General features: G+C 42.8%; 1 protein-coding gene across 3 annotated transcripts in view; it reads left to right on the top strand.

The window, feature by feature from the left end:
- exoc2 (exocyst complex component 2) overlaps nt 1-12483 on the top strand; it is a 54923-nt gene that overhangs the window by 16233 nt on the left and 26207 nt on the right. For all 3 annotated transcript variants that reach the window (XM_077594715.1, XM_077594718.1, XM_077594717.1), the window contains exon 6: nt 4986-5110. In XM_077594715.1, the coding sequence (XP_077450841.1) occupies nt 4986-5110 (125 nt within the window). The remainder of the gene's footprint in view (nt 1-4985; nt 5111-12483) is intronic.

Here is a 12483-nt window from a genome sequence, read left to right as displayed (position 1 = left end):
AAGCAAGACCTACTTTGTTGAAAAACTCGGCATCTTTTTAAGCTTGAGCATAGAACAGTGAAGGACATCCGCCGTCCTTCGCAATTGCGTCTGACATCTGAGCACAGTACAGTGAGAACGTGAAGGACCTTCATCATCGTTCCGGCAATGTCTGATATCTTAAGGCCAGCCTGACCATGGCTCATGAACACTTGTTGCAATCTGCCACAGTATGTGTTATCTAGACCAGTGGTTCTTAACCTGGGTTCGATCGAACCCTAGTGGTTTGGTGAGTCGGTCTCAGGGGTTCGGAGGAGCCTCTGACACGGAGGTCAAGACACATCAACTCACCATGTCTATTCACAACAACATGCCCCGCTTGACCATCACTGGCTGCAGATGATCACGTGACATTGCTTGGCCAATCAGTGCTGCGAGGAATTTATATATCTTGAATTTGAAAAAAAAAACAGTTCTTTTTACGCCAAAGTAGGGCTCGGTGAACGCGCATATGAAACTGGTGGGGTTCAGTGAATGCGCATATGAAACTGGTGGGGTTCAGTGAATGCGCATATGAAACTGGTGGGCTTCAGTGAATGCGCATATGAAACTGGTGGGGTTCAGTGAATGCGCATATGAAACTGGTGTGCTTCGGTAGCTCCAACAAGGTTAAGAACCACTGATCTAGACTAACAGGCACGTCAATATACCACAATAGTTGTCAGCCAATTGTGAGGGACATGTAGACAAACAACTGTTCACCCTCACAATTACATCTAGAGCGAACGCATACTGTAATCCTTCGTGTGCGGTCGTTTGGTCGCCGGTCTTTTGATCACCGGTCTTTTGGTCACCGGTCTTTTGGTCGCGGTCTTTTGGTGGCCCGAACTTTTGGTCGCCCGGACTTTTGGTCGCCGGTCTTTTGGTCGCGGTTTGGTCGCCCAAATGATCGGCTGCTGCCATCTAGTGTCAATTTATTAAAAAGAAGACCAAGCAAATTCACAGATGGTGTTTTTATTGAAGCAGTAAAACTTACAAATTCTAGCAACCTTCATTCTCTCTTGGAGAAATAAGAGCACTCATTTAACATATCGGCTGCTGCCATCGACTGTCATAGGCGTCCAATGAACCTTCATTCTCTCTGGGAGAACTTGCAATGTTGAAATACTTTAGATCAGAGGCCTCCAAACCGGTCCTGGAGGGCCGCTGTGGGTGCAGGTTTTTGTTCCAACCGATCCAACACAAACAGTTTAACCAATGAGGTTTCTGCTGAAAAAAGAAGCACCTGACTGCAATCCACTGATTGCACTTCTAGGATACCAGATTGGTGAAAAGGTTTCCTCTTACTGGTTGGAACGAAAACCTGCACCCACTGCGGCCCTTTCTGGAATAGTTTGGGGACCACTGCAGTTTAGATGGTCATTTTTATCAAACAAATAAAAGTCTTAGTATACTTTTAGCCCGGAACTTTGACATTAAAATGAAAGGCAATAAGTAACATTAATTTATTAAAAAGAAGGCAAAGCAAATTCACAGATGGTGTTTTTATTGAAGCAGTAAAACTTACAAATTCTGTACAAAAATTACAAATACAAACTTACAAATTATGTGCAAAGGGAATTCACAGATCGGAGTTTTTATTACAAATTGTATGCAATGGCTTGCAGGTACGCTACATTGTTTGCGAATCGATCCGGGTTTCCATAGTCCTCCGAGTTCATTGGACGCCTATGACAGTCGATGGCAGCAGCCGATGTGTTAAATGAGTGCTCTTATTTCTCCCAGAGAGAATGAAGGCTGCTAGAATTTGTAAGTTTTACTGCTTCAATAAAAACACCATCTGTGAATTTGCTTGGTCTTCTTTTTAATAAATTGACACTAGATGGCAGCAGCCGATCATTTGGGCGACCAAACCGCTACCAAAAGACCGGCGACCAAAAGTCCGGGTGACCAAACGTCCGGGCGACCAAAAGACCGGCGACCAATCGACCGTGTACCGTAATCCTTCACCACTTTGCGGCTTAGTACATCGTGTTTTTTGTTTATCCTAAGTATAAAAAAAAGTTCGTAAAAATGTCAAAATCCACGCTGAAACTCGCAAGCGAAAGACGGGATAAAAAATGGCGGAAGTCAGGGCTCTTTTTCGGTGCTGAATTGGGTGTCACTTAGCGCTGAAGAAGAAGCGATATTTTCACTGAAGAAGAAGAATGACCCAGAAGCACAACGTCCTGCCGTTTTCTGGTTTCTTCTTGTTATATTTAGAATTGCGCACATTACTTGTGGAGAAAGACTATGCCGTGCCTATTCCAGCTTTGTTTGGATTTTGAGTCGCCGTTGAAAATGCCTCCTAACCATCCTGGCATCCATTGAGCCCAGGAACAAATGAGACATGATGACAGTGTTAGGAATTGATCCCTGTCCATGTGATAGCCCATTGAGTTTACCTGTCGTCTCCCCACCCCTGGTATATCTCCTGATTGCGGCCTCTTTTGTAATTCAGGTGTTTCTGATTGTCTTGCCAACCCATGTCTTTTTATTAAAAGCCTGTGTTTGTCAGCCCTGGATGGATCATCTGCGTTGTTATGCCCATGTCTTGTGATCCTCGTTTTCCCACGTCCTCCCCGTCAGGTTTGGTTTTATTATCTGATTCCACTCCACTGCACTGTCCTTGTTTTTTGCTTCTCGGCGTTTGGGTCCAACTTCGCTCCACGCAACCACAGCCCTACAAATTGTGACAGAACGATCTGACCAGCTATGGACTCAGCGAAAAGCCGTTGGCGTGAGCCTCACCCACCTGCCGTCTATTATCCTCTTCCCCCGCTCAAACCGTCCAACCTCCATCGCCCTCCGTCAATCCACCCTTTTATCCTGATTTGGACTCAGAGTTTTCAGATTGTCGGGACAGTCCGGAGCTGGTAAATCTGTTGGACTTGGACTCAGATTCAGATAGTGACTTCCTCACCTGGTTCGGGTTGCGACGCTCTTCCCTGGAGAGTTATTCTCCAAACTTTTTTCCCTCGGACCCCTACTTGGGTACTCGTTTGGCCATCTATGGTGGACCTCCATTTGCTGGCCGGCGAGGGAGCTCAGGTAATAACCAGCGCCCGCTAACAAACAAGTAATCGTCTTTTTTGGTGGAGACATGGAGGCGTGACTATTCCCGTGTCGTGGAGAAGGACGATAGTCATGCTGCGCTGCCCACCCGGAGGCCGAGGAAAGGTGGGGTGGGGCATTTTTCGAAGCCCGAGCTCCCGGGTTGACACTCCATTCACCAGCTCCACTCCCTGCCTCTCGCTCACCAGTGCCTGTTCAAGCCGGGAAAAGAACGAGAAAGATGACAGTGACCGAGAAAAATTGACATTGCTATGCTAAAGGGCGTAGCATGCCATTGCGGCATAAATGAAACTACCAAGAAAGAAGGCGTGAACACTTCAAAGACTGCACAATATCCTTCCAAGGACACTAAGAATAAAAAAATGAACCAGCATTAAGAGGGATTTACGCCACAGATATGGCTGTGAAGCTGGCATCATGAGACATTAGCAGTTTCTGACAACGTCTCCAGGAGATTGATGACATGGTGTTAGCCATGGAATTTGGCAATCGTCTTGGCATTCTCATGTACTTACTTGTAGAACAGCATATTTGTACATGAAAAGAAACGGTGGTCGCCATGTTCCTTGTGTGCCGAAAACCTCTCGCAGAAAGAAGCTCCTCTTGCTCTCCTTACGGCGCCTACTGAAGATTCCCTCGACGATCCAATGCCTCTCCAATCTGACGAAGAGGGCTTGGATTAAAGCTCCCAATAACCTGTTTTTTTATTTTAATTATTTAAATCAAGCAGAGAGAAACTATTTTCACTGTGAGTACAGTACTTATTTTTTTTAATTTATAGATTATAGTTAGATAATAATACATTACAGTCATTTCATATGCCTATAACTGAAATTAATAAATGCGCTTCTTGGTAATTGTACTTGTGTACTTGTATTTTGCTGTAGGTGCGAAAACATCTAGTATGGTATGCATTAATAATAGGAGTGATCCTACTTCGCATTTTTTTAAATTATCGTGGCCATGTCTGGTCTGTTATACGCGATGTTCGAGGGATTACTCTATTTGTGATGCCGTAAAATACAGTAATCCCTCGATTATCACGGTAAATGCAGACCAGACATGGCCCCAATAAACGAAAAACCGCAAAGTAGGGTCACCCCTATTTAAAAATAAAATAATATATTTTTTCTTTTTTTACTTCAGTACCGAGTTCTAGTAGCAAGCGGAGGACAGGGGAGTGGCTTCCGCTTCCAAGTTTCAGTATGGATTTTCACATTTTTATGAACTTACAAAAAAATTGTAATTAACCCAAAAAAAATTCCCCCAGAAAAAAATACACGATGTAGTGAAGCCGCGATAGATGAAGCCGCGATAATCGAGGGATTACTGTAGCGCAGTGCCCGGAAAACCGCTGGTTTGGGGAAAACATGCAAATTCCACACAGGAAGGCAGGTGCCCGGGATTGAACCCTTGATCTCGGAACTATGAGGCGGACATGCTGACCGCTTACTGCAGTGCTGCCATTTATTGTCACAGTTCACGGCACAGTGAAATTGTGACTTCGTCTGGCTTGGCTTGATAAATGCGCTTCTTGGTAATTGTACTTGTGTACTTGTATTTTAAGTACTCGGCCTGTCTCGAGTTAAAATGAAATACTTTATCTTACTCATTTTGTCAAACTTGTTACTTGACTGGATTTGATTCGATTGACCCTATTGACCAATTTGTGACTTGGCTTGACTCAACATGTGACTTGGCCTGTGACCTGTGACTCCATTCGACTTTACATGCCCACAAACGTCTGAAAACTACTGTCACCAAGAAACCAAATTCACTTGTACAGGGAATGTAACATTTACACCATTTATGACAAAGTGAACCCTGCCTCCCGCTATACAAAACAATATGTGACATTTAATCCCAAAACATATCTTTTTGTTGCTTCTTAGTTTTGAGCAGTTAAAGATTGCTGCCAGCAATCTTAAAAAGCAGGCCAACAAGAAGAATGAGGGGAGTCTGGCCTATGTAAAAGGAGGACTCAGCACATTCTTTGAGGCTCAGGATGCTCTGGCAGGTGAGAACGATCAAGGTATTTTGATGTAGAGTTGGATCACACTAAATGGATCGCCATTTATCCACTACATATTTTCAAACCATTAACCCTTCTCTGCTCTAAAAGACTTCTTGTGTTTATGTTCCTCCAACCTTCAAAAGTGACATAGATCATAGCCTTTTCGGAGATTTTTTTTCTTGGAACTGATGCAAATACACACTTTTCCAGTAGTTTTGTGTGCTTTTATTTATTTATTTTGGTGTGTACATATATTTGTTCAAATGTTAGCTATTTCTTTAAATATAAAATAGCCTTCATTTAAAACATTTTCCCTGTGAACCATAAGCTGTAGAATTCAGTGATGACAGTATTTTGGTTATGCTATCAACCAGTGGCGGGCGGGGCATTTTCTGGTAGCGCCTTCAACGTATCAATCCAACCCTCAAAAACTATTTTATGGCTATAAAACCTCTACTGCAGCTACAGCTGCGACACATAAAAAATAATCAATAAATTAATGCACAAAAATGGGGTAAAATCCACTTCCTAGCAGCATTTCATGATTAAATACAAATACTGGAGCTTTTCAGACATTAAAACCTCGGTACTGCTTTGGCCCGCCTACTAGCCAATCATAGTTTGTGAAAGCAATGACATGTCCCAGCCAGCAAAATGCTAACGCCTATGAAAAATCCTTGTGGGGTTGCCAACTCGAAATCTGATTGGTTAAAAGCAACAGTCTATTTTAATGCAGCAGAGCCCGCAAGAACTGATTGTGCAGGCTTTGAGGCAGATCTGATCTGGCAACAAATAATGGCTGAAATGTGATTGGTTAAATGCTTCAATATGAAAACACACATCTGGAAGCAGTGCAACCAGGGGGAAAAGCAATGAAAGGAAGCTAACAGACCATTTGGAATAATAAGTACGTATTGATGGACAAAATATAATATGATTCAGATATTTCTTAGGCCAGCAGAGAAGGCCTTGAAGGCCCTGACGGCCCGCCACTGCTATCAACAAAGTCTCCCTTTTTTTCAGGAACTTAGCAAGCTTAGTTAGCATTAGCATGGCAAGCATCAGGCACTGACCAGTGACCACCCCATTTTTTTCTTTTTTTACATCCCATCCTTTGCATCTGGGCGGGTTGAATCAATTGAAGATAATGTACTGTTGTCTTGCTAACTGTTTATTGTTGTAGAAAGAAGTGCTGCGGTCGGTGGTTTGTATACAACCTCATTAGCAGTAGATCTGAATTAATATTTTCTATTTCGTGTAATAATAGTTGTCGCAAATACAAATATGTAATTGACACCTGTCACGTTTGTCGATCTTCTCCCTCTCCATTGCCTTTCCTGAAACTGGGGCTGCCATGCCTTCTGATAACATGGTAAAATGTACCTTTAGCTTGTCATTTGGGTATTTTGATAATTTACTTTTTTCTTCCGCTGTAGGCACACAGTTACTTGCTTGACCTATTTATGTTCACATTGTACCCTTGTCATTATTATTATTATTTCTTTGTGTATAATTTTGTGCCATTGTGGAGAAAGGCAATGTTTTCATAGTTAGGGGATGTATCCAAATAAACACGGCGGTGCAATACAATGTAAATCAGATTATTAGAATTGACGAAGCTGATAGCGGACCCAATATGACCAATAAGAACAATGCACAGCCATGCTCATGTCCAGACTGAGGGTGCTTACTGTGTGCCTATTCCTAAAAGGAGAATGTACAGTTTGCATGGCTGTAAGATAAATGACTTCATATTGACAAGCTTTTACACGTTGAATTAAAATTTTACATTAAAATAGACATGCATAGCAGATGTGCTCATATTTTTGTACAAAACACATGCACAGGAATAGCTTTCAATTTCTCTATAGCTTGTCCTTCTAAGAGTCTTATCTGTGCTTAAGAGTTTGAGCAGTTAGTTAGATTTGAGTAAATGACGAGGTAACCTCAATGGAGACAGGACGTTGTGAATAAAGGCCACATCAAATACATTATTTCATTAAAAAAATTATTTGAGGTATTCAAAAAAAGTACAGCAAATCGAGTCTCAGTAGCGAGGAGGAGGTGGAGTGCGCTGAGTGCCACCCATTTCAACGCCAAAGAAGAAGCGGTGCCCTGACTTCTACCATTTTTCACTGCCATTTTTCTTCTGATTGATTGCGAGTTTCAGCATGGATTTTGACATTTTTATGAACTTTTTCATCAAGGCAGCCCGGCGAATGAGTGGTTAGCGTGTCGGCCTCACAGCTCTGGGGACCTGGGTTCAAATCCAGGTCGGTCCACCTGAGTGGAGTTTGCATGTTCTTCCCGAGCCTGCGTGGATTTCATCCCGGTACTCCCACATTCCAAAATCATGCATGGTAGACTGATTGCGACTTCTTGTGCCCTGCAATTGGCTGGCCACTGATTCAGGGCATCCCCCGCCTCTGGCCCGAAGTCAGCTGGGATAGGCTCCAGCACCCCCCGCGACCCTAATGAGGATTCATTGGTTCAGAAAATGAATGAATGAATCCTCATTATTATTGGAAATAGTTGTGAGAATATTTTTTTATTAAATGTAATAAATGATTTTTTCAAGATTATGAATATTATGGAGAATGTCGGTAAGACTCCTTGGCGACTGAAGGTTTGGGACATTTTGACCGATCACGCTACCTCCATTTGGCATGGAGCCACCCCCCTTTAGTAAGAAAGCTGTTCTGGCTCAGTGACTCCTTTTTTGTTTGTGCTATGTTGAAATTTGAGGGTTGTGCATTGTTGTGTGAAAAGGAAGTTTCCAAGCAATGCAGGAAACAGAACTGCTACCGTGTTACAAAAATGCCTTATTCCCAGGGCCAGTTCCCTTAGCCCCCAGCCCTGACAGGAGTCAAAACATCTCCAGCTTTAGAAACCAGGGACTGTATTTTTATTCATATTTGTGTCCTCAATAGTTCCAGGAAGTGAAATAGGCCACTGTAGCTCTTCCTCAAGTTGTGGCTTGCTGCTATCCGGAGCTTGACCTGATGTTTAGATTAAATGTAACGTCAGCCCTGTGCTGTGACACACGGAGAGAACACACAGCAGGCTAAAAAGAAAAAAAGTTGGATTGTGGAGATGTAAAGAAAACATGCACTTTTTGCATGAATATGTTTGTAGTCTTCCTGTATGTACGGTCTACTTCTCGTCTATTTGCTCATAAAATGCAAAAGTGTAAAAATAGTGGGCCATTTATATATATATATATATATATTTATATATATATATATATATATATATATATATATATATATATATATATATATATATATATATATATATATATATATATATATACATACACACAGGGTGTCTCAAAAAAATGTACTCACTTTTAGAATGACGAGAAAACCTTTATTTATGAACCTAGAGTGAAGTGAAATAGCATGGAATACATGAGACAAATGAAATTGAAGAATCATGTTCGCAAATGTTCAAAGTGATGACCATTATTGTCCAGACAACGCTGATAACGCGCACCAACGGATTCGCAAACGTCGCGAAACATGTCATTAGGAATATCACGACATTGTCTTTCAATTTCCAATTTCAATGCATCAATTGTCCTTGGTTTGTTGCCATAAACGTAGTCTTTTAAGTATCCCCACAAAAAAAAGTCCATGGGTGTAAGGTCTGGGGAACGCGAAGGGTATTCAGGGTTTTCTCGTCATTCTAAAAGTGAGTAAATTTTTTTGAGACACCCTGTATATGTGGGTATATTTCCAGTTATTTCTACAACTCAGATTTTTCTCTGATGAGTGATTGGAACAGATACTTCTTTGTCACAAAAAACATTCATGAAGTTTGGTTCTTTTATGACTTTATTATGGGTTAACAGAAAAAGTGATCAATATGTGAGACTCCAGGACTGTACGTCTGATGTGGTAGCTTGCAGCACGGGGGCCCCACAAGGCACAGTGCTCTCTCCACTCCTCTTCTCCCTCTACACATCGGACTTTAAACATAATACAGACACCTGCCACCTCCAGAAGTTCTCTGACGACACCGCTATTGTTGGACGAGTGACGGACGGGAACGACCTGGAGTACAGGGGAGTCATCACAGCCTTTGTTGACTGGTGTAGGCAAAACCACCTCTACATCAACACCAGTAAGACAAAGGACATGGTCATCGATTTTCGGAGGAATCCTCAACAGACCACTCAGGTGAACATCCAGGGTACAGACATTGAAATCGTGGAGAATTTTAAGTACCTGGGTGTTCACCTCAACAACAGACTAGACTGGTCCACAAACACAGATGCCCTGTACAAAAGGGGCCAGGGCCGCCTCTACCTACTGAGGAGTCTACGGTCCTTTGGAGTGTGCAGGACACTGCTGAGGACTTTCTACGACACTGTGGTGGCCTCTGCAGTGTTTTATGCAGTGCTTTGTTGGGGATGCGGGAGCACGGAGAGGGACAGGAACAGGCTGAATAAGCTGGTCAGGAGGGCCAGCTCTGTTCTGGGCTGTCCTTTGGACTCTGTGGAGGAAGTGGGTGAGCGGAGGATGCTGAGCAGGATGATGTCCATCATGGACAGCACCTCCCACCCCCTGCATGAGTCTGTGGAGTCCCTCCGAAGCTCCTTTAGCAATCGACTGCGGCACCCTCATTGCAGGAAGGAGCGCTTCCGCAGATCCTTCCTCCCATCAGCTGTCAGGCTCTTTAACAAAAAAATGGCTGGGTGTTAAGACCTACCGTATGCATGCATGTACATTTATGTGTATGTATGTATGTATATATGTCCTAAGCAACACGCTTATTTAATTATATATTTATTCATGTATTTATTTCTTGACCTACTTATTACCTATCTATTACCTATCTATTTATGTCTAAAATGCCTTTCCTATTCCTGCATCCTCACCCTCTTGCCACTGGAACAACGAAATTTCCCGAATACGGGATGAATAAAGTTATCCAATCCAATCCAATCCAATATACATACACCAACACGAATGAGCAATTTTGGTGACTTAGAAAGTTGTGTCAGTGAAATGAGCTTCATAGCATGGCCTCTTAACTTCTTGTGAGTGATTATGAGTGACTGCAGCTGGTGACTTCTCTGAGGCCATTTAAATAGGGCCCATTGGATGCAAATGCCCACAAACGCTACAATGGGAAAGTCAAAGGAGCTCAGCATGGATCTGAAAAAGCGAATCCTTGACTTGAACAAGTCAGGAAAGTCACTTGGAGCCATTTCAAAGCAGCTGCAGGTCCCTAGAGCAACAGTGCAAACAATTGTTTGTAAGTATAAAGTGCATGACACTGTTTTGTCACTGCCACGATCAGGAAGAAAATGCAAGCTATCACCTGCTGCTGAGAGAAAATTGGTCAGGAGGGTGAAGATTCAACCGAGAATCACCAAAAAGCAGATCTGTCAAGAATTATAAGCTGCTGGAACACAGGTGTCAGTGTCCAGTCAAGCGTGTTTTGCATCTCCATGGACTGAGAGGCTGCCGTGCAAGAAGGAAGCCCTTGCTCCAAAAGCGGCACCTTAAGGCACGACTGAAGTTTGCTGCTGATCACATGGACAAAGATAAGACCTTCTGGAGGAACGTTCTGTGGTCAGACGAAACAAAAATCGAGCTGTTTGGCCACAATGCGCAGCAATATGTTTAGAGGAGAAAAGGTGAGTCCTTTAACCCCAAGTACACCATGCCTACCGTCAAGCACGGTGGTGGTAGTATTATGCTGTGGGGCTGTTTTGCTGCCAATGGAACTGGTACTTTACAAAGAGTAAATGGGATAATGAAGAAGGAGGATTACTTTCAAATTCTTCAAGATAATCGAAAGTCATCAGCCCGAAGATTGGGTTTTGGGCACAGTTGGGGGTTCCAACAGGACAATGACCCCAAACACACATCAAAAGTGGTAATGGAATGACTAAATGAGGCTAGAATTAAGGTTTTCGAATGGCCTTCCCAAAGTCCTGAGTTAAACCCCATTGAGAACTTTTGGACAATGCTGAAGAAACAAGTCCATGCAGAAAGCCATCAAATTTAACTGAACTGCACCAATTCTGTCAAGAGGAGTGGTCAAAGATTCAACCAGAAGCTTGCCAGAAATTTGTGGATGGCTACCAAAAGCGCCTAATTGAAGTGAAAATGGCCAAGGGGCATGTTGCCAAATATTAGCGCTGCTGTATGTATATTTTTGACCCAGCAGATTTGATTACTTTTTCTGTTCACCCACAAAAAAGTCATAAAAGAACCAAACTTCATGAATGTTTTTTGTGACAAAGAAATATCTGTTCCAATCGCTCGATCAGAGAAAAATGAGAGTTGTAGAAATAACTGGAAACTCAAGAGAGCCATGACATTATGTTCTTCACAAGTGTATGTGAACTTTTGACCACAACTGTATATATCCATATATACAGTCAAACCTCTACTTACAAAAGTAATTGGTTCGAGAACTTTCTAAGTAACTTGAAAATTTCGTAAGTAGAGGTGTACTTTATATGTAAATTCTCTAATTCATTCCACGGTCCTCACACAACTACCAACTAAACCCTTTAAAATTGGGAATGATTTATTAATGTCTTAAAATAAATAAAGCACGTGAAAATGTGCCCTGTGCCGCTGAAATAGTTCCCTTCGCGGCCGTTATAAAGGGATAATACCCGTGTTTAGCCGCCAGATGGCGGTAAAAGCCCATTCTACCAAGGCAGAAAGCCGTCCACTTTACACTACATTTTAGACTTTTACGTGTGCCCTGTTTGTGAGCAAATATATGTGCCGTGTTGCATTTGTACGTTTTTTAAAATCGTTTAGTCAGGGGAATTGCAATCATTATTAAGGGGAGCATTTAGCCAAGGTGGGCAGGTATGTAAGAGAGAATCTTGAAACATGGATAATGGTTGTTGTCTCATCTCATTTTCTGTACCGCTTTATCCTCATTAGGGTCGCGGGGGGTGCTGGAGCCTATCCCAGCTAACTCCGGGCCAGAGGCAGGGGACGCCCTGAATCGGTGGCCTGCCGATCACAGGGCACAAGGAGACAACTGTGCACACTCACATCCATACCTAGGGACAAATTAGAGTGTCCAATCAGCCTACCATGCATGATTTTGGAATGTGGGAGGAAACCAGAGTACATGGAGGAAACCCACGCAGGCCTGGGGAGAGCATGCAAACTCCACACTGGTTGACGTGGCCTGAATTTGAACCCAGGAGCCCAGAGCTGTGAGGCCGACGCGCTAACCACTCGCTCCACCAGGCCGCCCTAATGGTTGTTGTGAGACAGCCAATTGAATTGAATTGAATGCTTTTATTGTGATTATATGAGATAGAATGAGTGCGATGAAATAAGAGCCCAATAGAGGGTCGCGATGTTTCAAAGTGAGAATCAATGCATCCG

Source organism: Stigmatopora argus, chromosome 24, assembly GCF_051989625.1.
Source record: "Stigmatopora argus isolate UIUO_Sarg chromosome 24, RoL_Sarg_1.0, whole genome shotgun sequence".
Lineage (NCBI taxonomy): Eukaryota > Metazoa > Chordata > Actinopteri > Syngnathiformes > Syngnathidae > Stigmatopora > Stigmatopora argus.
The sequence above is the reverse complement of the archived record's forward strand: the minus strand, read 5'-3'. Positions and strand labels throughout refer to the sequence as shown.